Source organism: Pteropus vampyrus, unplaced genomic scaffold, assembly GCF_000151845.1.
Source record: "Pteropus vampyrus isolate Shadow unplaced genomic scaffold, Pvam_2.0 Scaffold19, whole genome shotgun sequence".
In the NCBI taxonomy this organism is placed as follows: Eukaryota; Metazoa; Chordata; class Mammalia; order Chiroptera; family Pteropodidae; genus Pteropus; species Pteropus vampyrus.
The window spans coordinates 7,464,059-7,487,781 of record NW_011888800.1 but is presented as its reverse complement, the minus strand read 5'-3'; the positions used below and the strand labels follow the sequence as shown (position 1 = coordinate 7,487,781).

Sequence of the window (23,723 nt, the reverse complement as noted above, 5' to 3'; positions counted from 1 at the left end):
GCGCCTTCTGTTGTCTGCCCCACTGAATGGCTTCTCAGAGTTAACAAATGATTGTGTTTATTGACAAGTTCAAACATCAATACAAACGGACATATTAAAAACAGCCTCTGCCCCGTGAGACCTGGGGAGGAAGGAAGCGCCAGGGACTGGGCAAAGTATAAAAGTTATAAATAAGGGTCTTTTAAAACTGGGTCAGGGCAAATCTGGACAGGGCCGGCAGTTGCCGGTGGCCTCAGACATGCAGAAGGGGACGGGCACCAGCCTGACCACAAGACCCCCGCCCCACCAACGCTGGGCTAGGGGTGAGGAAAGGGTGGCCACCTTCTCACAGACCTTAGCAGGAGTGCAGTTCCCTCCTGTGAGGGACAGGCTGGATGAGGACAGAAGAACCCAGCCCAATGGGCCAGGCCTGAGCCCTACTTGGGGTGGACTGTGGCTAGCTAGTGTGCAGAATTTCACTCCCACCATGTGGGGTGGGAGTGAAATTCTAACCTCACAAGGCCAGCTGCAGCCCCACCAGGGTCCACCCTCAGCTACAACAGTTTTTGGGCCCAGGATTTCTCTGCAGGATTGGCCAGGTGCTGGTAGTAGAGAAGAGTGGGGATGAAATAGATTTCATCTGTTCAGGTACACTCGGGCTGCAGCAAACAGAGCTGGGCACCCTTTGGAATGCAATTTCTTTCAAAGCCTCTAACTATAGAGCCAGTAGGGGGCCCAAAGGCCCACCCATGGGAGAATGGGCTTTTGTGGCGTGGAGCTACAGTAAAGCTTTCCAGACTTATCTGAGGCACAGGAAAGCAGTAGGGCCCAGAGACACATTCTTCATTCCAACTCAACGACTGCTTCACTACTTGGTCCTACTCTACCTGCCCACTGTGCCTTATCTTCCCCTCACCCCAAACAACTGTTTCTAATTCTAATCTATCCCCTCACCTCTACAACTTACCTGTCCCTCCTACCACCTTTCCAGTGTCTCTCGGCCCCTACTGTAGTCACAGGTGCCTCTCCTCCCTCAACCTCCAGTATCCAGAGCACCCTGGGTGCCCAGCTCTGCCTTTCAGGAGGCTCTTTCCACTCAAACCTGGTACCCTATGGGCCACACAAGCTAGGCTGTGGACATCAAGAATCCAAAATTCGAGTTTAGTATGCTCCATCCCTTTCCCAGAGTGGTGAAGTTGGGGCAGGACGTGAGAGGAAACCGAGCACACATCAGCCAGCCAAGTACTATGGGGGGGTGTGGGGTGTGGTGTGGTGTGGTGTGTGTGTGTGTAAGATGCCATCTGTGGCCAAGGTCCTTTAGAAGGTGGGCCAGTGCCCTGTAAACCATGAAGGAAGTTCCAATAGGTTTCTGATTGAGCATCACTCAGGATGCAGGGAGAAGGAGGCTTCTGGGCTCCAGCAGCCTGCTGGGGAGCAGAGTTGGAGGATAGGGAAGGCTGAGGAGCTGAGGAAAAGAGGCCAGGGCTTCATGTCTGCCTAGCAGAGGGCATTACTGTCCTGCAGCAACATCCCACAGCTGGTTCCACACATTCTGGCCAGGACAGAAAGGGGGTACAGGGAAAGGCAATGTTAGGGCCCTCTTGGAGGGGGAATGGGAGTGGAATGTGGGGGCTCAGGCCTTGATACCAACTCAAGCCTCCCGATGCCTGGGAAGACCCTGGAGGGCAGAGGGCTCTGCCTTTCTGAACTGCCAGGAATTGGGGGAAAGGAATAACCCGTGCTCTGGCAGCCAGGGTAGTGCAGCTGGTATGGGAGGGGAAGTGGAGGTAGAGGAAAGGCTCCACTGTTGGCTGAAGGGCACTGAATACCATGCCTCTCACCTCTACCCACTGAGTACCCTGTGTGCGCTCCACCCCAGGGAGCTGATCCCTGCAGTAATTTCAAATGGCTTCTTAGAGGAGAGGGCCAGCCCGTCCGGATTTCCCCCAAATGGGGCAGGCTGCCCTCCTACTCCTCACAGCACCAAGATGACAAAGATCCAAGACCTACTCCTGCATGAACCACTAGAGGAGCTGTGGAGGCAGGAGTTCCAAAAAAGTGAGGCAAGAGTCAGGGAAATAAATTAATAAATACAGGGGCACCGTGAGGAGCAGGTGGGAAAGCTGCTTCTCCACTGAGCACTGATCCCTGGTATCCACTCCAAGCATCCCCACAGGTTTTGGTGAGTGGAGGAGGGGCTACAGTTTGGAAGACGGGGAGCATTCACTTGGGACAGACTTCTGGAACTCAGAGTCTGCGTTCCATGCGCCGCTCCACAGCTCGAAGCAGCAGCTCTGAGTACTGCTCTAACAGGGCCTGTGTTTGCTCAGCTCCTACTGTCCCGGGGCTCCCGCCAGGGCTGGACAACACCGTTCCAGCCAGGGCCTCTAGCTCCTGCCGCACCGAAGAGAAGGTGTTTCTGAGGAGCTGAGTGATGCGACCTTGCTCCATTGAGGGTGTCTTGCAGCTGGCCACCTGCAACAGGACCCCGGAAGTGGGTTGGAAGAACAGGGGAGGGATCTGTCAACAACTGTATGACAAGGAGGGGCCCCACCTGGGTAGCCTGCCCCCTTCCCAAAAAAGGGACTGCATGCCCATCTGGGTGTGGCTGGGAGTTCCATACTCCCAAGATCAGCAAGTATGACCAGAGGCTATGGGATTGAGGAAGACTCTGGGGTGACTCCAAAGGAGGAGGCCATCAGATTATGGCACCATCTATATTTTGCTAGCAACTCCTCTTTCAAGGCTTGGGTCCTGCTGTACTGCCCCCATGTCTAGGGTGCCAAATAGTTTTTGAATATGAAAAGCAATACTATTAATAACTACACTGGGAAAAGATGGTCCTGAGCAAACTAGGACATGTGGGCTCTCTACCCACCCTCTTCAGCTTTTAACCAGACATGACCAATACGTGCTTGGTTCAAGAGGCCCAGCCTGGCCTCTAACCCCGTCACCTACTCTGTCCAGGATGTTCTTGATTGCAACATCCACCCATTAGTGGAAGAGCGTTATCATTATGTTCTGGATACTCAGCATTCCTGACATGCTCTGTCTTCCCACTGGTGGGTGCCTAATACGTACCAAGTGGTAGAGCTGCACGGCCTGGCGCACACTGCTCTGGAGCTCTGCCACAAGTTGTTCACACTGCTCCAAGCTCACTGCTGGTTCTGGGAGGGACAGAGACAGCTCAGTAAGGCCCAGCAAAGCTGCCCTTTCAGGCCTCCCCACCTGCAGCCACTCAGCAGGACAAGCCTACCCCACAAGCATCACACCCTCTCCACTTGCCCTCAGTCCTTTCCCCTTGCCTCTTCCTTCCCAACACCCTCCCAGCATCACACAGAAAAGAAGGTCCAAAGGAAAGGGCCAGCCCTAGCCCCAGGGCTAGGCATGAGGGGCAAGTGGGTCACAGGGAGATCATGAAGATTGGCAGGAGTGTCTCACCATCAGGCGTGTGACTTATGGACTGAGACAGGAGCAGACAAGACAAAAAAACACCAGAGGCTGGACGCACAGAAATGGAATAGAGCCAGAGAGCAGCCAACAGATACAGAAGAGAGAAGATGGAGCAGGAGATAAGAGCTGGGGAGCCATGCACACCTGAGGCCTGGCTTGGGGCTGCCCCTGGCCTGGTACACTCCATGGGGTTGGGAGTCTTCTCAGGAGGTGGGGGCTGCAAGTTCTCAGAGCCTTGGAGAAGGCTGCCCACTGACAGGTGCTGCGCGCAGGGGCTGTTAGACCCAGGCTGAGCTTGGCATTCTGTCCTAGGCCTGGGAAGGGTACTCTCCCCCAAAGAGGCCTGCTTCTCAGATGTACTGTGAGTCTTTCCTAGGCCCACTGGGGAGCCAGGCTGTTCCGCCTCACCAGGGGACCTGCCCTTGGTAACAGGTGAGAATGTGGCCAGGGTAGGACGATCAGGCAACGGCTTTGGAATGTCCAGGACCAAGTGAGCCCGGCTGGGCAGGGCCAGCTTGCTAAGTGGTGAGACTCGAACAGGGGCAGGAGCTTGAGGTTCAGCCGCCAGGCCCAGATTCTCTCCAACAGAGATGCTGCGGGATATCTTGGCCATGGAACTGGTGGTGGGGTTCTGGTAGGAGTGGGGCCGAGACAGACGGCCATCAGCCTGGGGCAGGGAACGCAGGCCTTCCTGGGCCTCTATGTCTCGTAAGAGCAATGGGCCTGGTGGAGAAGCCTCCCCTACAGAGAAGATAGAGATACGTGCAAGTCAAATGGTGAGGAAGGTATCTCAGGTGCCAAGGCTCAATTCCCAAGGAGCTGCTATGCCCTGCACACACCCACTAAAGGACACCCAGTGGCAAGCACAGTGACACATCAGGGCTCATCAGGCCCTCCTTTCTCTAGCATGCTCATGTGCTCTACATTTCCCATACTCTAGAGCTGAGCCCACCAGGCTCCTTACCCCGAGGCACCAGACTCTGCACAGATTGGGCCTTCTGGAGTCTACCTAAGGAGCTGGTTGATGCCACTCTCTTGGGTGCCCAGCTGCTGTCTGGGCTGAGACGGCGTCGTGGCAACAGCACAGGGGCTGCCTGCTGGGGGCCAGGATTTCCGGGGGTAGGCTCCGCCTCTGGAGGTGCTCCTGGAGGATTGGCACGACTGCCTCTCAGCTGCTCGCCAGAAGTCTGTGGCATCAAGACTGGTCTCAACGTCAGTGCTAGGCTTGAGGAAGATGGGGATGGTTCCCTAAAGGGAAGAAATGTGGAAGAAGGCCCAAAGGAGGCTTAAGGCTCTCCCCTGCCAAGACAGGGAGAAGCTCTCTCAACACTAGGGAAGCACTAGGAGAGAAGGGCAGGCACAAAGTCAGCCAGCCCTAAAACTTGGAAGTACAAAATACTGTTGGACGTGGGAAGACAAGCCTTAGAGAGAGAAGGGCTACATGCTGCCCCGGGGGCAGAAATGGCCCCCTATTAGGAGCACTGGGAGGTCAGGAGAGCTGGAGCTCCTTGTGGGAGAGCAAGAGCTGCTGTGGGGAGCATACCTGAGTGGGGGGGTCTGCACTTGCAACAGGAATCGTGAAGAGATGCTCTGAGACTCTGTCCTCTCTGGTACTCGGACAGGGCCTCCTGCCAAGGTGACAGAAATCATAAAATGAAGGAAGCCCTTGCCCCAGATTCTCCCCCACCCCCTAGAAGGCAACCCCAGGGCATGCTCTGCCTTTGGACCCTCCCTCTTAGCCAGACAAAAAGGGGAGCAGGGCAGATTGCAGTGACCAAATGTTGGGCCTCTGACCACACCTGGAGCAGATCCATTGGCCAGAGTCTCAAAGTGCTGTTTTAGAAACTGCTCCTGGTCCGGGGTACGGGGGCTGCCTTCCTGCAGTCCATAGGGGCCAGGGCCTCCCTCCTCTTCCTCTTCTTCTTCATCTCCCTCAGCTGGCTCTTCAAGGTCTGAGGAAATGCCATCCACACTCAGGGGCTCCGTGCTCTCAGAGTCTGGATGTGGGGGAGGGAGAAAGAAGCATCACACTGCACCCATCTGTCGCCAGAGTCTCCACTCCCACCTCAATCCATTGACCTGTGTGGCTCTGGCCCTCCCTCAAGGATGCAGCCTCACCTTCGTTGGGGTGCTCAGGGCTAGAAAGGCGGCTGCTGCTATAATCCACAGAACAGGCACTGTCAGGGCTGTGCTTCTCTGAGCCCCTGCTGCTTGGATACACTCTTCCCAGGGTCCCTCGCGCTGATGCCTGCACCTGGAACTCACTGTCGGGAAGGCGGCAGGGGAAAGAAGAGGGAAAAGAAGAGCAGGGGTGAGCAGCAGCCCACTAGACTCCCGCTTTCCTTCTCCCCACCTATGAGCAGGACTGGGGGATGAGGCAGTGGTGAAGTGGCAGGCAAGCCTGAGTGCCCAGGGGCCAACCCTCTCTTCATTAAAGAACACTCAGAGGGAAGAGAGACTGGGGGCTGCATGGCCTCAGGGGTCTGGTGGCAGAAGGATGCTTGCCTGGTATCCAAAGTGGGGCTGTCACTTGGCTCCGGGTAGACAATACCATCTTCAATGGGTGTAGGCTCCAGATCTTGGGGAAAGACCCCTTCCTCTTGGGACAATAATCGGATAATGTGGGGGCAGGAACAGGGTTGTGAAGTCTGAGACCGAGGGTGCTTTTCATTCTGGAAACATACAAAGGGGAATTACTGGAGTTGTTGATGTGACAGAGAGTCTGAGAAAATGGATGGAGGGAGGTAAGTAAGGATTTGGTGTGCACCGTTCTGGGAGAAGCTGGATTCTCTAAATCTGAGGACAGACACCAAGAAGCTGGGCTGGGCTCCAACTAGTGTTCCTGAGCTTCTCGAAGTACTGTATTAGCATTCTGGCTGCCAACCTCCAGCCACCACTTAATATCATAAGCCCTCCAAGGAACCCAACCCAAGACAAAGGCTACCCTTTGCTTCTTCACATCAATCACCATACCACACAGCCTGCCCAGCCCTACTCTGACTTTGCAGTTCAGGTTACCCATATGCCACATGAGCAGAGCAAGCATAGCTGGACCAGTGCTCAGGCTCCAGCTGTTGGCACAAGGCTGGCTAAGGCTGCCTGGAGAACTTTAGGGAACTGGAAGAAAGCTGACTCACCTGGATGGTATGTGAGGTCTCAGGGGCCTCCTGATCATGCTTCCCAGGACCAGAAGGAGTCATGGCCAGCAAGTCTTGGCTACAGCCCCGAGGGCTTGGGGTCAGTGTCTCTAGCTGCCGCAGGTCCAGCATGGAGCGAACACTCAGCTCAATGCCAGACTGAGCCCAGCGCCCTCTTCTTCTGGGTCTTTGGTTGGCTGCAGGAGCTGGGTCCAGGAACTCCACCGTGTCCGGTGCCTGGTGCAGGGCAGGCGTGGGAGAGGAATAACAATAACAATTACACAATAGTCTTAGCGAACATTCATATATCACTTACTGTGTGCTAGGCACTTTACACATATCAGCTCATTTAAACCTCAAAACCACCTCATGAAGTAGGTACTATTCTCATATTTACAGATGGGAGAAAAACCAAAGCACAGCTGGTTTAAATAACTTGTCCAAGTCCCATAGACAACAAGCGGCCTGCCTGTGGGTTACAACTCAGGGAGTCTCACTCCAGAGTTCATGCTCTTATCTTCATTCTACGTCCTGTATTCTGGTCTCTGTCTTCACCTGCTGTCATGGCAACCTCAAAGCTAGGAGTCTCTATAAGTCCGCTACTCTGAGGACAGCCCCAATGGCACCAAGAACTAACTAACAGCCCAGCCTTGAGACTCCTGGCCTTGTCAGAACATGCCAGAAACACCACACCACTATCATTCCATGTAACTGCTACTGACAATGAAAGGTACTGGCACTTGAAATCCTGACATGGGACAAGTGAGGGCTGGGCTGCCCTGGGGCTTGCTCTGAAAGCCTTTAGCCTCCTTCTGGTTAAAGTAGCCACTCAGTTATGGCCTTTCCCCTCTACCTTACCTCCTAAACTGAGGTCTGAAATTCTAAGCTTACCTCCTAAACTGAGGTCTTCAGAACAAGTTTCTCCACGTTTCTGCTCTTTGAATCTTTGATTTTCTTGAACTTAAGTTCTAACCGTGTGGCTCACACGCCTTCTTTCTACTCCCTATCTCAACCTGGTATTTTTCACATTTACTCCAAGGCCTCCAGGTCACGGAATGGGTGGAGTACCTCTCCTAGGGAAGACCAACCCTTGCAGGCCCCCAACCTGGCCCACAGGAAAAAAATACCTGGGCTTCATCATCTCTAACCTAGGGCCAGCCCACCTGCCTGAACTTCCCCCATAAGGCTCTTCCTTGGACACAAGGGGTAAAGCATGTGAGCAGACCCCACACCCAACTCTCCAGGCCCAGAAAGCCCTGCTTTCACCTTCCTTCATCTCTTGTAACCTTGGAAGGGCATTTTAACAATGGTGACTCACCCGACTCATCTCCCAGTGGGACAGACTTCGGGGCAGGGCTGGGCTGGGCACCGAGGCTAGACAGAGACAGGCAGTCAGAGAGAGTGTCTTCTGCGCCCCCGACCCTGGAGCCCTGGCCCCACACCAGCCCATATCCTACATGGCCACAACGATGCTCCAGTTTCCTCAGCTTACACTGCTCTTACACCCCGCAGTCCCAGAAAGGGCAGTTCTAACCACTATACCAACTGGTTCCTGTCTGACCCCATAACAGACTTCTACAGACCTCGCTCTTTCTTGGTACCCTTGGCAAGGATAGGCAGAGCTGGAAGTTCTTCTTCTTCAGTGCCCTCATCTTCTCCCTCCTTGTCACTGTCTGATGAGAGAGCTGGTCCAGAAGACAGCACTGACGGGGCCTCATGCCTGTGCCAAGAGAAGGAAGGTCACGGAGAGAGAAAACTCAAAGGAGGAAGAGTCCAACATCATGGGTCTTTTTGTGAAAAGCGGGCATTGGGGGATACAGAGTTGCTGAATGGCAGGTCCAGAGCAAAGAGGAAGAGCAGTGAGATCATAGGGAGCAATCTGGATGCCCAGTCACTGCTTGCCCTTATCCCATACTCTGTTCTCACCGGTTGGGCCCAGCAGCTCTTTGGGGAGAAGATGGTCCTTGCTGCTTGCTCCCTCGCTGATGCTGGCGCAGCTCGGCCAGACGCTGCCTCATGCTGATGGTCATCTCAGAGCTCAGGCGCCACACAAATACGCAGCTGGGTAGAGCGACAAAGTTGGGTGAGGGATGGTTAGGGTAGGACCCTGGGGGTGGCAACATCATCCGTCCCCCTTCTCCATGGGCTGGCAAGGACACCAAAGCCACCCTCTAGTGCCAGGTCAGGCCCAGTCAAGAAATATCCTTGTTCAGCCCTAATTGACAGAGACATTATTGGGGTGAAGAAAGAGGAGGAGCAGGATGTATTTGTGGCACAGAGGAAGAATCTGTGGCTTCCGCTTACCTGTCCCCTGACACAGAGATGAGATGTTTGCAGTCATTACTAAATTTCATGCCAGTGACAATCTCTGTGAAGAACAACGAATATGGCCTATAAGCCACTCAAAAGTCCCAGCCAAGCTTCTGTTCCAACAGTGGCAAGGGGAAGTGGGTTGGCTAGAAGGGAGGGGCAGGCAGATACAGTGGGCCTAAGAAACCAAAGGAAGAAAGAGTAAAGTTCCAAGGGTAGAGTACTGGGCTACACTCACCTGAGTGGCCAAACATAGTGGCCACGCACTCGCCTGAGGAGAAGTCAAAAATGGAGAGGTTCTTGTCAGAACAGCTGGTGGCAATGTAGATCCCTGAGGGGTCTGTCTGCACCTGAGGGGTGGGACACACAGCTGGAAGAGAATGGGAAGCACCAGTCTCTCTCCACCTAGCAGCCCGTCCTGTTCTCTGGCCCAGTGCCCATCCTTCTGGGCCCTTACCTTAATCAGAGTGCCATCCTCACCCTGTGACCCTTTAAATAGCTTCTTCTGCTTCCCACTGCTGATGTTAAAGATGCTGTAAAGAAACATATTCTCATTCACACGAGGAGAAGGTCATGATCAAGCATACCTGGGTGGCAGTAATGCCAGCACTCATTCCCAGCCCCATTCTCTATGGGAACCACTCCCCAACACCGAAGGGACTGCCACCTCTTGGGTGAGGCAAAGTACTGATTCTGTAGGCTCAAGGGGGCACAAAGTCCTGGACAAGAAGACAGACATAGGGACTGAGCTGCCTAAAGCTGACCCCGTTGGGCATGAAGGAGTGTGGTCAGATGGTCTGAGAAAGGGATTCCCACCGAATATTTCGGTCCTGGCAGCCAATAGCCGTGTACTTCCAGCTGGGCTCCACATCCATGTCATAGAGGGTCGTCTTCCGTACCACGTGGTGTGTCCGTGTAAACTGTACTCCATCTCCAGACTGCAGGGGTGGAGCACGTGGGCAGACCCCAAGCCCAAACGCCTCACCAGGCCCAGAGATCCCTGCTTTCTCCTCTCTTTACCTCTTATAATCTCAGGTAGGGGACTGGTAGAGACCCCTACCACCACCCACTGCCCCATTCAGGGAAGCCCCGTCCCCTCACCTTCTGTGCAGTACGGAAGTAGATGCTCTTGTCTGCTCCACAGCTGATCATGCGGACTTGCCCATCGCTGGCTATGGAGGAAGGGGGCCTAGCTATTCCCACTGCTCTCACATGGGACCAGCCCTTCCTCTGCCTTCCCTCAGTATTCCCTCCCCTATCAAGCTACTCTACATGGCTAGGACAACCAAGTAAATCAGGATGCTTCCCTCCAAACCTAGGCTTTCCTTTCTTCCTATTATCAACCAACCTGGTTGGCTCAGGTCCCCTGGACTGAGAGTCTACATTTCACCTGTCTTCCCATCCAGCCCCAGGCCTTCCAGCTGCTGTCTAACATCCCCCACACCCCACGTGACAGGCACGCCCTTCTCATGGAAGCAGGAGGCAGGTAGCAGTGGGTGGGGGGGATGTTGGTGGTATGTGGCAGAATGTATCTCGATTGCCCTGCCCCCACCTGCAAACTTGACAGCAGTGATGGAGGATGAGTGCTCGTCCAATGTCTGCTGTAGGCTGTACTCCCGTCCAGCATCCAGCACGTGGATCAGCCTGTCCCGGCTTGCTGAGGCTAGCAGCTTCAGACCTGGGGTTAGAAGAACTCTATCAGCCCACGAGTGCCCAGAGCAGGCCCCTATCTAGGTCTGGCAAAGAGGCTTGCAGTAACTGAGCCTATATCCCTAAGCCAAGTGAATCACGAAGCACAGATGGAGTTGTCCTTCCTTAAACCTACAAAGACACCAAATGAATCAAAGGACTTACGGTCCAACATCCAAAAGCCGGGACAGATATAAGTGGCACTGGCAGGAATGGTGGAGGCCTGTACCATTCTGGGCTAGGGACCAGGCATCCTCCTTACCTGTGTCTGGCTTAGAGTACTCCAGGCACAGAATTTCTGAGTCATGGGCCTCCACTTTCAGCATCTCACTTAGGGACTGTAACTCATGCACCCTGCAAAGATGAGGAGAGGAAGGAGGTCACTGCCAGGCTTCAGAAGGAGAGACTCACCCTGCTTCCTTTGCTACCACCTCTCCCCCAACCTTTTTCAAAATTTATTATTTATTTTTGAACTTTTAGGCTTCAAGAAAAGTTGCAATGAATACAGAGTTTCCATATTTCCTTTACTCATCTTTCCCCAATGTTAACATCATACATAAGAACAGTTCAATTACCAAAACCATAAAATCTACACTGGTACAATACTATTAATTTAAGGCTTTATTTGAATTTCACCAATTTTTCCACAATGTCCTTTAATGGATCCCCAGGATCCCATCTGGTGTACTTTTAGTTATTATTGCTCTTTCCCATGTATATAGATATCTTGATCCCCGATCTTTTTGAACCAAAAAGAACTGTAGTCTGCAACAGTTCTTCAGTCTTTCTTTACCTTTCATGTCCTTGACACTTTTGAAGAGTATTGATCAGTACAGGTACTCTGTCGCAAATACCTCAACTTGGGTTTGTCTAATGTTTTCTCAAGATTGGACAAAATTTATGCATTTTGGGCAAGAATACCACAGAAACAATGCTATGTCCTTTTTAGTATATCATATTATGAGCTTCATGACATTGATATGAGGATGTTAAGCTTGATCATGGTTGAGATGGTTTCTGCTGGGTTTCTTCATTTAAAGTTATTATCTTTCCCATGTATATAGATATCTTGATCCCCAATCTTTTTGGGCCAAATTTTTCTAAAGCTCTGTACTTGGAGACCTAAATTCTCTGGCCTGTACCACGGAAGGCTGTCAATACCCATTCCAGGCCTCACATTACCTGAGCGTGCCCATACGGTCCCCCGAAGCTAGATGCTGTCCATTGGGGCTGATACACACAGAGCGGATGCCCACACGGGGATCCATCAGGGACCCGTCACCTTTGTCTCCTCCAAGCAGCTCAGTGTCCAGCAGGGCCTGAGTGTTCCCATCCACATAGATGATCTTAATGAGGTCCTAGTGGAGGTCAGGAGAAGTAGATAAGGCAGACCTGACTCAGTACAACTGCAAGGGGAGAGGAATGCTGGACAAGATAAACCTTTGGCTCTCTGAGCTCAGTCAAATAAGAGCTGGAAGATCACAGTTTGGAGACCCAATTCCTGAGAAGGTGTGAAGGCTGAGGGGATGGGGATATTAGTGTGGAGTGGGGCCCTAAGGCCTCAGGGCTCACATTGCTGAGGATGTTTCGGTGCAGAGTGGAGCCATGCACCCCAGAGCTCTCTGTGTTCCACAGGCGAATGGTGTTGTCCGAGGAACAGGTGATAAAGGAACTAGGGGGCAGGCAGGCCTGATTACTGTCCTTCACTTCAGGGTAGACCTAAAGGAGCAAAGGGAACAAAATCAGATCTCTAGTTAGGGAGCAGTCTCTTGCCTGCCCAGGGAGAAGGGAATGCGATTAAAGGGATAATGCTGGCCAAGACTTAGCCCAGTCACACAGTCAGCAAGCTGTAACTAATAGATCATCTTCATAATCACTAAGGGAAAGCACATTAACCAAGTACCCACTATGCACCAGGACTCTTCTCTATCCCCCACTTACATTATTTCATTTAACACTTAGAACAATTAGATGAATCAGGTACATCACTTTACAACTGAGGAAACTGAGGCTCAGTCAAGTTCAGAAACTTGTCCAAGAACACCCAGCCTAGAACAAGGTGAAGCTAAGGATGGACAGTGGCATATTAAAAGTCTAAGATACATAAGCACGAAAATTCAAACTCAATCCTCAGGACCCATCTGAGGCTAGACAGATACACAGGGGTGTTGCTGAAGAAACGAGGAGGAAGCGGGAACGTAACATTATACTTGGGGATCCCCACTTTCCATCTTCACAATGGTATCCTAACAAATCTGGTCAGTCTCAAGCCAGCCCAGCCCACATACCTCCACACTCCAGACGCAGGAGGAATGATACAGAGCGGAGTACACCTTGCCCACTTTCTTGGGGTCTCTCACGTCCCAAACATAAATACTGTGGTCGTTGTATACACAAGACAGCCACTGATTATTGGGATCAAAGGTCAATGCAATGGTGTCTGGATACCTGGCATTGGCCGCTCCAGAGAAGAGGCGACTGTGGGAGAGAGGACAGGGTAAACTGGTGAGTGAGGAGCTGATAAAATGAACGACTGAAGGGAATGAAAACTAAAGCCAGCCCATGAAGGAAGGAGCAGAGCATGGGAAGTCCTCTCCAGATCTGCAGGTTTGAAAGCAATTGCTTAAGAAAGAAAAAAGCAACCCCTCACAGCTGTCAGCTGGGAGTTGACCCGCACTAGCTGCTGGGCCATGGTGTTCTCCTGATGAACACAAACAATGTCACAGAATGTCACAGACAAGGTCACTCTGTGGCCATGACAGAGCAAAATAAAAACAAGACTACTCTGTCATTGTGTCTCGGCACAGATAAAAACAAGATCACTGCACAAACCACAGAAATGACCGAACATCATTCTTTCCCATCTGTAAAGATTGACTGCTGCTTCTTTACCAATTACAGCTTTAGCTCCCAACTTTTAGATAAAAATTATTAGGCTGTCCAATTAGAGAATTGCCCCCGCCTTCCTAATAGCATCCAACCAGAGCAAAACTTCAATCTCTTGAACTATTCATAAAATCACTTCACACAGTTCAAATCTTACAATATTCCCTGCTACTTATCATAAGCCCCACTTCCTAAGATAGTCCCCGGTTCTCCTTGGTTACAACTAGTACCAATAAACCTTAATTTTTTTGTCTACAAAGGTGTTCTGGTACTCTTTGGGGCATCGATACACTATTCACCTTGTTCCATGAAGCACAGCCAGGGAAGGCTGGGCACAGCGTGAGGCTCTAAATGGAGGTAGGGGGCCCACATAGCTCACCTGGCTTCAGTGATGCTGGCAATGTCTGTCCCCAGAGCATGGGGTCGGGGCAGGGTGCTGAGGAAGTGTAGGTTAGAGGGGTTGAAGAGGCGCACAGTGCCATCAGCGCAACCACAGAAGATGTAGTCTTGGTTCACAGAGATGCAGTAGGCCACGGTGGTCTGTAAGCAGAGGGGCTCAGGTCAGCAAGGGTCACCTGCCCAGCCTTTCCTCAACAGTCACCTGCCAAGAGGAGAGACCAGCCAAGGCAGGGGCAAGGGAAAAGCAGCCCAGCTGCTCTAGACTAAGCCTCTCAGCTGTCATCTAGAAATGCCCCTCCCTCCAAGAACAGGTGGCCAGAGGAACCACAGCTACATTTGGGGGATGGGAGTCAGGGACCCCTCAAAGTTACTAGAGGTTTTGGCAAAGAAAACCAAGTAGGAAGAACCCAGCAAAGAGAAAGAAACAGCTTGAGAAAGAGAGGAGAGTCTAGGCACCACTTACTGTGAAGCTGTCTGTGTTCTGAGCAGAAGAGGAAAGCAGGGGAAAGAAAGACAGAAAGAGAGCAGAGAGGAGGCAGTTATACAGATCTCCACAGGTTGGAACTGGGCCAAACTCTGGCTCCCTCAAGCTTTTCTCCTGGGGTCCCCTCCTGCATGCATAAGGGCCCAGCCTGTGGTATGAAGCTATAGGCATCAGTTCTCCCCTGAGCTAAGATACAGGCACTCCCAACCCACTGAGCCAGAAGTACTTACTCTCAGCTCCACCCACTTATCCAAAAGCCTTCGATCACTGAACTCGCACAGGAGCCCTGAGGATGTGATGCAGAAGGTGCTGTCTGCCTTCTTCCCTCGGCCACAGGCTACATCAGTGAACAGGTTGTTCCGTAGTTCTCCCAGCAGCCCTGAGCGACCCAGCAGGGGCACAGTGGCATTCACCTGTGGAGAAATACCGCTGTTGCCCACCCATCTACCCCAGAGCCCACCTCTGGAAACCAGGCCCCCTGGCTCTTTGAGACTATTCTTCAGCCCAGAGAGTATCTGGCTTATCCAGAACTTCTGTATGTCTGCTGAGCAAGCCAAGAGGGGCCCAAATGGGAGCAAGGTCTTCTAAGGTGGGCTAAGCTGGCCCTGACCCTGATGGCTATTTCAGCCTCAGCATCTCACCTTTGAGGTCTTACTGTCATCGAGGTACCAGAACTTGATGTGCCGGTTGCCTGCAGTGACAAAGTAGCTGCAATCTTCAGAGAAGGACACTGCTGTCACCCGACTGGACACCTTATTGGAAGCTACCACGATGTTTTTCTGGAGGGAAAGCCAAAGGAAAAATCAAGGGTCTGCCTCTTGGAGCTAAGAAGAAAGAGGGTTAGATAGGATTTGTACTTAAAAAGTTTCCAGGATTTACTGGTCAGAGAAAAAAGGGGAGGGAGGAGAATTTCTTTCAGGAGTTGAATAGATTCATTTCCTCTGGCGATCCTCAAAGAGATGACACTAGCCCCTTTTTACCAACATGCTTGGCTATGGGGTTGCTCTTTCCTGCTTCAGATTACTTTCCAGAATGAGACTGAGATCAGCAGAGTGGAGTAAAGGGGCTCAGGTCAGCATCTTCCTGGTGCCCCAACAGGCCCTTGGACCCCCATGAGGCTGCCGGGCCAGCCTACCCAGCCTACTCACCTTCCAAGCCCAGACGTTAACGATCATGTCATGCTGGTAGCCCACGGAGACAATGTACTTGGCACTAGGAGAGAAGGCCACACAAGCCACACCATACTTATGCTCCTGCAGCTCTGCCACCTGGCAACGTTCAGCCACATCCCAAACCCGCACGGCAGGCATGTGACCACTCTGCAGGGAGGCAAGAACTAGAAGTGAGGGCCAGAGGCACACAGCACCCCCTACCCTTTCAGAGTAGGGACCCCTGCATCCCCAGCAATTGGATACAATCTCTCTAATGACCTCTTGGTCAAGGGCAGAGTGCTACACAAGGAAAAGGTAGAGAAGAAACACAATAAATATCTCAAGACAACGATGATTATCGGGGAGAAAAAGGCCCCAGATTTTGTTCAATATCTCTGGATAAGGGTCTGCACCTCTATTTATTCGAAGTTCCCCGAGTGATCCTGATGGGCAGCCAGGGTTGAGGACCACTACTACTCATGCCTACTTCTGCCCCCATGACCTCCCTTTCAGACTGAGAAGGTAGAGGTATTCTTCATGTGCCCAGAAGGGGGCCTCCGGGGACAAGGAACATTCTAAGGCAGTGTTTCCCTAAAAGGGTGATTCCCAAACCGGCATAATCAGCATGATGTGGGAACTTATTAGAAATTCAGATTTTGGAGTCCCATCCCAGACCTACAGAATCAGAAACCCTGCACTGTGCAATTTAACAAGCCCTCCAGGTTATTCTGATATACACTAAAGCTCAAGAACCACAGTTTAAGGTATAGAAAAAAACAGGATTTGGCATCTGTTCACGAAGTCAAAGTGGCAAGCAGCCTTAACTAGGCCTAGGATTGTAACTCTGTGCTGAGGCCAGGCCTCCTACCCTCTTCTGAAAACTGCAGTCCTCTTTCTTCACTTACCTCTCCAGTGACCAAGTACTTGCCATCAGGGGAGAAGGCAAGGGCAGTGATAGTTTTTCTGTAAGAGATGAGACAGGTCAGAGGGGTGCTGGCAGCCTGGCCTAAGCCTGGCTCCCTCACAGTCCCCTCAAAAGGCAAAACCAGCAAACATCGATGGCACATGTGGCATTTCCCCAGAGAACCCCAGACAGTGCCCTTCTCAAAGTCTCCAGGAGAAAGAGGTGCTCCCTGAGGGCCCATACCCATTTACCTGGAACTGTTGAGGATGTGGTGCTGTTTGTGTTTCCGGGGATTGAACAGCACGACCACACACCTGGGGAGACGAGTGAGACAACAGACTTAACACGAAACCACAGCTCTCCCAGGAGCTCCCACACTACCTGGGAATTCCAGTCACCCAGCAGAGGGGATCCACTTGCCACTGACGGCAAATGACTGCAACCTGTTCTTGCTTCCTTTCCCTGCCCACAAGGGCCTATCTTTGCAGCTCCTTGAGGGTGAAAGGACTCCCTGGGAGCCTATCCCCACCGGGTCAACTAAGCACTAGCACCATCTCTGATCACACTCACAAAGGGCATCAGGGACAACGATCTTCCCACAGCTCTCGCACATAACTCAGGAAGGGGTGCAGGTGGGGAGAGTACAAGTGATTTGGCAAAACAGGCCACAGGTATATGGCCAGTTCACAGGCTTGGAGTCACACTTTTATCAAGAATTTGTGCTCCAAGGAAGGGTGAGGCCTCTCAGGTGTGCATCCACATGTATATCTGGAAGGAGCCAGCCCCCCATACCCTCTACATGTCAGATGAAGAAGAGGCATGGGACCAAAATTGCAGGAAAGCTCAGTAAGACTAAGGGGAGGGGAAGAGAGAGCTTGAGAGGGACTGGAGCAGCCTGTTCAGTGCCTAAGAGCTCCAGGGCTCAGCCCTGAAAATCTCTGACCTCTGAAAAGGACCCTCCAGATTATGAGAAGACTTGACCTGCCTTACAGAAAAGGCTGGGAGTACCCTCTCAATCAGGCGTCAAGGCTAGATGCCAGCAGATTCAGAGTGACTTTCCAGAGGCAGCTCCAGAGAGGCTAGATGATAGGAGTCAGGGGCAGGAAGCCAGAAGGCATAGCCAGGCAGTGTTCTCCCTTAGGCTCCTTGGCTGTCAGCAGGCCTAGGCTCATTGTGCATCTGCCTCCACATCATCAGCACTGTAACTAGCTGACAAGAGCAAGTGTGGGGCTTGCTGCTCCAGGTAAGGGAATGTGTAGAGAATAAGCAGAGGGAGACAACTCCCAGACCCAACCTTGTTTAGTAGGAAATCCCCTGTAGCTACCACATCCGGACCCCACATTTGCTAGAAACTTAAAGCAAAGGTGAGTATAAGCTGCTACTGAGTGCTCAGCATCTTAGGCTCAATAAACCACTTAAATATGCAAATTCCACAGGCAAGCTCTGGAGATGCCAGGATCTCTGAGGTGTACCAGGTATGCCCAGAACTGCCAAGCAGACCAAAAGCCTTTGAATTCCTGAGTCACATCCTCTTCTCTTCTAACCCGATCCCCCAAATCCTTCCCCACTGTTTTCTTTATCCTTCTCTCCCCATCCCCTGATCTTTCCATGTTACCTTTTCTTCATTCCTTTCTCTCTTTTCTCTTTATATCAACTTGCAGTCTCCTGCTTCCCTTCCAGAATGCCATGTCAGGAGAGTTTTTTAACATATGACAAAAATCAGATGGCTTTAGAAGCTCTGTGCCCCATCATTCTCCCTCTTCTGTCCCAAAACACACACACACACACACACACACACACACACACACACACACACACAGGCACACTTGCTCAGTTTCTGTTAGGGGCAATCCAGGATACAGGGAGCCTAATTCCTCCAAAACAGATAGACTCATAGGACCTTGGAGCTGGAAGGAAGGATGGAAGGAATTAAATGTTCTATATTAAGTGACTTTAGAGATCACCTGGTCCAACTCTCCAAAATTTTGAGGTGAGGAAACCTAGATTCAGAAAGCTAGGCTCTGATAAACAGCTAAGCCAGGACTCTCCAGTGCTCAAACACTCGTGCACTTCTAATTGTGTCACCCTTTGCTGATAATCCCTGGGGAGCTTCTAAGACCAAACTCCTTAAAGTGCCCAAGAAGGCCCTGGGTGGTGTGACCCCCTGCCCACTCTCCGGCCTCACCATGCACTATGCTTCACCGCATTCTTTCACTCCCTTTAAACTTGCTATGCTCCTCTTTCTACAGGGTCTTTGATGGAGCTCTCCTTTTCCCAACTAGTTAACCCTAGCCCTCATTCAGATCTCAGGTTGAAAGGCCTATGAATATGCTGTCATCACCACACAGTGTATCAATCTTTTGTAATATTTATCACAGCTGCAATTTTACATTCATTTTTGATCACCTCTCCCACTAGACTGCATTCCATGAGGGTGGGAACTGGGTCTGGTTTGCCTTGCTGCTTTGTCTCCTGGGCCTAGCAGAGTCTGGCCTATTGCAGTTGATCAAGAGCCATTTATTAAATGGGTGAACGCCTCCCCTGGTCCACTAGCTTGGTCCTGTGGGGTATCAGTAGGCCCCAGCTCTCCTCCCTACTCCTGTCTTCTATGAAAGAAGGGACCGATGACCTCTGGATCCTCATCGAGGCAGTGTGGGACAATGGGGACATTGTGGGTTTTGAAGTCAGAGGCCAGGGTTTGAGTCCTTGTTCTGCCATGTATACCTCTGTGACCTTGGGTAAGTGACAAAACTGTTTCCTTATCTATAAAAAAAAAAAAAAAAGAGAGAGACTCTTGGATCTAGCTCATAGGACTCCTGTGAAGATTAACTGATTTTTTCAGACACACATTAGAAGCCAAACGAATGGAAAATGTTACTATTACTACTCTTGGAACATGGAAATGAAGCTGAAAGGGGACTCCTGGCAGTGGGGAATGAGGTGCTAAGGGATTATGTCAGGTTTTTCCTTAGGAAGAATGCAGGTGAATCCTGTTAGGAGCCTAGTAATGGTAAAAACTTTAAATGATGCTTTATTTTTTGTCCTGGGGAGGCAACCAAGAAAGAAGAGTTGGAATAAGGTTGGGGGAAGAAAGTCTCTGCATCTTCATTGACTTAGGAGATGACAAGCTTAGAAGGTTGCAAGGAAGGGATGGGGGAATACTGAGGGAGAAACTACCATAATTGTCTAAGACAGCAGCACAGAAGCATGGAAAGATAACAGAAGTAACATCTCCTGGCTAAGTTAAAAAGCACCACACAAGAGTTTCAATGAACTCTAAACACAAAGGTGTCCATTTCCTCAAGTAACTGTTCTACTGCTCTTCACACTTATCAAGTACTTACCACTTATCAAGCACTTTCCATGTAGCAGCACCTAAGATGTCTGGTCTTAGCTAATCCTTAAAACAACCTTGGAATGCTGGTACAATTATCCCCACTTTATAGATGCACAAGTTCAGAGCACTGAGGTAATTTGCTCAAGGCCACTCAACTAAAGCAAAACACAGTCAGGATTCCAGAAGTAGTGCTCTAAGAAAAGCAGAATGGAGTGAGTGGGGAGAAAAAGAGAAAACTGAAGTTGAAAGACATGAAGCACAATGAATTAATGTGCAAGGTAATGAGGGCAGAAGCCTCTGAGAAGAGGGAAAGAAGACTGGGGCACTTTGAGGGTAAAGGGATTTAGGTTACAGAATTTTAGAAAATCAGAACAAGCACAGTGAAAATTATTAGCAGTTATAGTTCAAAGTTCATAGATTTAAATATTTAGATTTTAATATTTTATTCAGTGTGTGGGAAATGATATGATACCCCGAGCAAGTTTTCAGGCTGATGTTTGCTGAACCTTCTGCTATCTGTGCTGACCTATCGAGGAGGCCCTCTGTAGGCTCTTCTTTCTAGCAATGGCTTCTAGTCTGAGTGGGTACAGGTTACCTAGCTTTCAAATCAGCAGCAGATAAACCATGGCAGAGGGCTTCAGTGGAGAGCTGATCTGACTTAAACTGACTCAATGCATATTTAGCCAGTCACATTCCAAATCCAGAACAATAGGTGATGAGGGCTCTATGGTAAGCTTTTGAGTTTTCTTTTAAACCTATCATCCCAAAGCAGCATCCTGACCTTCAAAGGCAATGCTTCAAACTGTTTAAAACACTTTCTAAGTCACTGCACACAAATTCTGAGTCTTGATAGGCCACAGCATTTTTTCCTCCTCCTAAATTCAACTCCATGATCGGAGGAGGAGGGAGAGTAGCACGTGTGTGTGTGTGTGTGTGTGTGTGTGTAAAAAATACAATGTAGATAGAAAGATGGCTGTCTGAGGCAACCCTTCCCTTCTCTAACATCCCCCCACCCCCAACACATATACACACAGTATAGCCAGGTGTGGCATGGAAGAGTTAAATAAAGGAGGGAAACATACAAAAAAGGGAAACACACAGAGGTAGCCCTTAAGCTGGAAATTTTACTAATTATTCAAATTTGGAAATCTTCCAACACAGACAAAGAGGACGAAAGAGACCAACCCGTGGTCACATTTATGGGGACAACAATGCAGATGTTGAAGTAAGGGCGGAAGGTATCCAAGGTTCTCCCTTTGGCCAGCTTGTTGAGGTCCTCCCAAGAGAACAGACCTCAAAAACAGTGATGTGGGAGCCTCCTCTATCTTCTTTGATCTTTGAACAAGCTCCTCAGTCCACTAGGGAAAGAAGGTGGAGCACACTCTGCATCAATCTTTGGCCCTCAGCCTCAATGACCCAGCACAGCAGGCAGCCATCTTCACAAGGCCCTTGCAGCAGTGCTGGCTGAAATCCTCAACATAACAAGGGCTGGGCTGGCCCAACCAGCTGAGTCCCGTAATTCAGAACCCCAGGGTACATGTACAGGAAGACTGCTCACTTTCTCAGGAAGACAGAGGCCTCAGTCGCTCCAGGCTCAGCCCGGAGTCACACAGAGCACCAGATGCTGGGCCCACTGCCCAGGAACTTCTCTGAACCAAGAAGGGACAAGCCCTCAACAGCCCCCTCCCTGGGCAGGTCCAGGCCTGCTGCTATCCTGAAGAGCCCAGCATTCCCACGTGATCCGCCTCCTACCACTCCCCATCCTCCAGAAGGCAGAAACAAATGAACCCTGGGATGAGCAATGAATGCAGTAGCACATACAGGGAACAGGACACAGAAAGTTTAAGCAGAGACCCTGTGCTTTAGAATTTCTTCTTTCAGACCAGGTAAAATCAGAAGGTGACTCACAGAGGCACACCAAAGTTCCCTCGAGCCTTGCTCAAATATCACTCTCTAGCCCTATTTAACATAACCCTACCCCCGGCCCCAAATTCCCTATTCCCTTTGACTGCTTATTGTTTACAATTTTTCTAAAGCACATGTCAACTTGTAATATTCTATACAGTTCACTCTCTTGGGGGGAGAAGATATATCTTCTTCACTAGATTGCCAGCTCTGTGAAGGTGGTATTTTTGTCTCTTTTGTTTACTGTTACATCCGCAGGGCCTAGAAGACAGTTGCTAGCTACCAGATCTCAAAGCCCTGACTGCCTAGGAACCTCCTGAGTAGCAGACCTGAACTAGGGCAGAGGGCAGGTCCATGGTTCTCCCCACCTCAGGCTTTTAGGACTCACTGACGCTTGAGGGTAGTGTGATGATGGAAACAAGAAAACTGGGGTCAGGCAGCCCTCTCTGCTAACATACTGTGCAATCTTGGGCATATTCCTTAACTTCTCTGAACCTCAGTTTCTTCATCTGTAAAATAGGAATAACAACATCTACCTCACAGAATTGTTGTGAGACTGAAGAGATCATGTGCAAAGTAACCAGCATGATGCTTCTGGCCATCTTTTTGAAGGGTACTCTGTTATCCAGGGAGTCAACAGTTACAACAGGCATCCCAACTATAGCATCCCATACGGGACTTGCTGGATATAAGTAACTCATTAGGGTCCTCATTCAGGTGTGGAATTACAAACTGTCCCTCCAGATTCGCCCCCAAAGGGGAAATCTTATAGCTTTAATTATTCTAAAAGATGATGAGTCTAGGATGTTCCTAGAGAATCCTTGGTTGTGGTTCTCTTTAGATACCTGGACTCCAAAGCCTTCCAAATAAGCCAGACCAAGAGACCCATTGCATCCCTGTTTCTGGGACACTTTACAAGCCCCGCACTCCAAAGGCCTGAGAAAAGACTTGGTGGTGATAACCCAGTGAATAACACAGCCACCGGTGTTAGAGCTACCAATATGCTTCTCTCTATGGACTCTAAATCCTAAATATATTTTCTCCTAGAACAAGAGGTAAGTCTCTGTGAGCTGCCACACTTACAAACCAGGTCAAAGTGGCAGTGTCTCAGCCTCCTTCCTCTCACTCACTATGGTCCAGCCATAGTGGCCACTATTCAGCTCCTCAAACAAGTAAATTTATCCCTCCTTTCCTTGGGACTTTTGTACTCAAGGTTTCCTCCACCTGGAACACTTTGACATCAGATCTTCACATGTTGATTCTTCATCATCCAGTTTTATTTTCTTCAGAACATTTAATATCAATCTCTGATATTACCTTGCTCATTTATTTGTTAACATGCTTACTGTTTGCTTGCCCATCTTGAATTTAACCCCCACAAAAGTAGTGACCCTGTCTGTCATATTCACTACTGCATACACTGTGCCTGGAACAGTGCCTGGCCCAGAGCAGGTTTTTGACATATCTGCTGAACAAATGAATAAATGTCTCCATGAACAAACTGGAGAAGAATGAATGTCTCCAGGAACAAACTGTTTCAGGTGTGAGATCTGCACGGAAACTAAGAGAAAAGGCCCTGAGGGGGCTGATTCTTGTGAGTGCTCCTACATATGATTTACATCCATCAGGGCACCAAGTTTTAGGTATCCTCTTGCCTCAGGTTCACCCAGTCTCTCCATAGCCCCACACACTCCCTGGCAAACCCACATATAGGGCTTGCCACAGAGAGTAAAGAGGTAGCTGTGTGCTCCTTCTTACCTGATATCACAAGAACACAGTTCAGGAGGAAAAACTGTGGCTTCACATACTCCAGTCCAGTGCTTTGGAGCTAGGGATCTCAGCATAAATTCTAACAGGGGCTGAGTAAATGGAGGGCTTTCTCAGGAGAGCTGGGTTTCCCCTCCTCCCCCCTAGAGCAACCAAGAGGTCTCTTTTTGGCTGCCAGATAGGGCCATTCGCCTTTCCAAGACACCTCCCACTCCGGTAGCTCCTCTTCTCATAGCACTCACCCAGGCCAGGCCCTGGCATTAGGGGTCAGGAGAAACTCCTTCTCAGAACTTATTGGATCCACAGTACCAATGGTAGCTGT

The 23,723-nt window shown here is 50.5% G+C and overlaps 1 protein-coding gene across 1 annotated transcript in view; it reads right to left on the bottom strand.

Annotated features, from left to right (window-relative positions):
- Window positions 1-34: 34 nt before the first annotated feature.
- MAPKBP1 (mitogen-activated protein kinase binding protein 1) overlaps window positions 35-23,723 on the bottom strand; it is a 50,528-nt gene continuing 26,839 nt past the window's right edge. The window contains exons 4-31 of the mRNA XM_011354963.2: window positions 16,644-16,706; window positions 16,394-16,451; window positions 15,486-15,656; window positions 14,979-15,116; window positions 14,568-14,750; window positions 13,834-13,994; window positions 12,857-13,046; window positions 12,141-12,287; window positions 11,751-11,926; window positions 10,831-10,922; window positions 10,432-10,557; window positions 9,981-10,051; window positions 9,696-9,817; window positions 9,337-9,412; window positions 9,118-9,229; window positions 8,874-8,937; window positions 8,496-8,630; window positions 8,153-8,289; window positions 7,888-7,943; window positions 6,570-6,806; window positions 5,938-6,104; window positions 5,551-5,696; window positions 5,232-5,429; window positions 4,976-5,060; window positions 4,397-4,680; window positions 3,577-4,173; window positions 3,061-3,146; window positions 35-2,454 (exon numbers count right to left, since the gene is read on the bottom strand). Coding sequence (XP_011353265.1) covers window positions 2,227-2,454; window positions 3,061-3,146; window positions 3,577-4,173; window positions 4,397-4,680; window positions 4,976-5,060; window positions 5,232-5,429; window positions 5,551-5,696; window positions 5,938-6,104; window positions 6,570-6,806; window positions 7,888-7,943; window positions 8,153-8,289; window positions 8,496-8,630; window positions 8,874-8,937; window positions 9,118-9,229; window positions 9,337-9,412; window positions 9,696-9,817; window positions 9,981-10,051; window positions 10,432-10,557; window positions 10,831-10,922; window positions 11,751-11,926; window positions 12,141-12,287; window positions 12,857-13,046; window positions 13,834-13,994; window positions 14,568-14,750; window positions 14,979-15,116; window positions 15,486-15,656; window positions 16,394-16,451; window positions 16,644-16,706 — 4,306 coding nt within the window. The 3' untranslated portion in view covers window positions 35-2,226. The remainder of the gene's footprint in view (window positions 2,455-3,060; window positions 3,147-3,576; window positions 4,174-4,396; window positions 4,681-4,975; window positions 5,061-5,231; window positions 5,430-5,550; window positions 5,697-5,937; window positions 6,105-6,569; window positions 6,807-7,887; window positions 7,944-8,152; window positions 8,290-8,495; window positions 8,631-8,873; window positions 8,938-9,117; window positions 9,230-9,336; window positions 9,413-9,695; window positions 9,818-9,980; window positions 10,052-10,431; window positions 10,558-10,830; window positions 10,923-11,750; window positions 11,927-12,140; window positions 12,288-12,856; window positions 13,047-13,833; window positions 13,995-14,567; window positions 14,751-14,978; window positions 15,117-15,485; window positions 15,657-16,393; window positions 16,452-16,643; window positions 16,707-23,723) is intronic.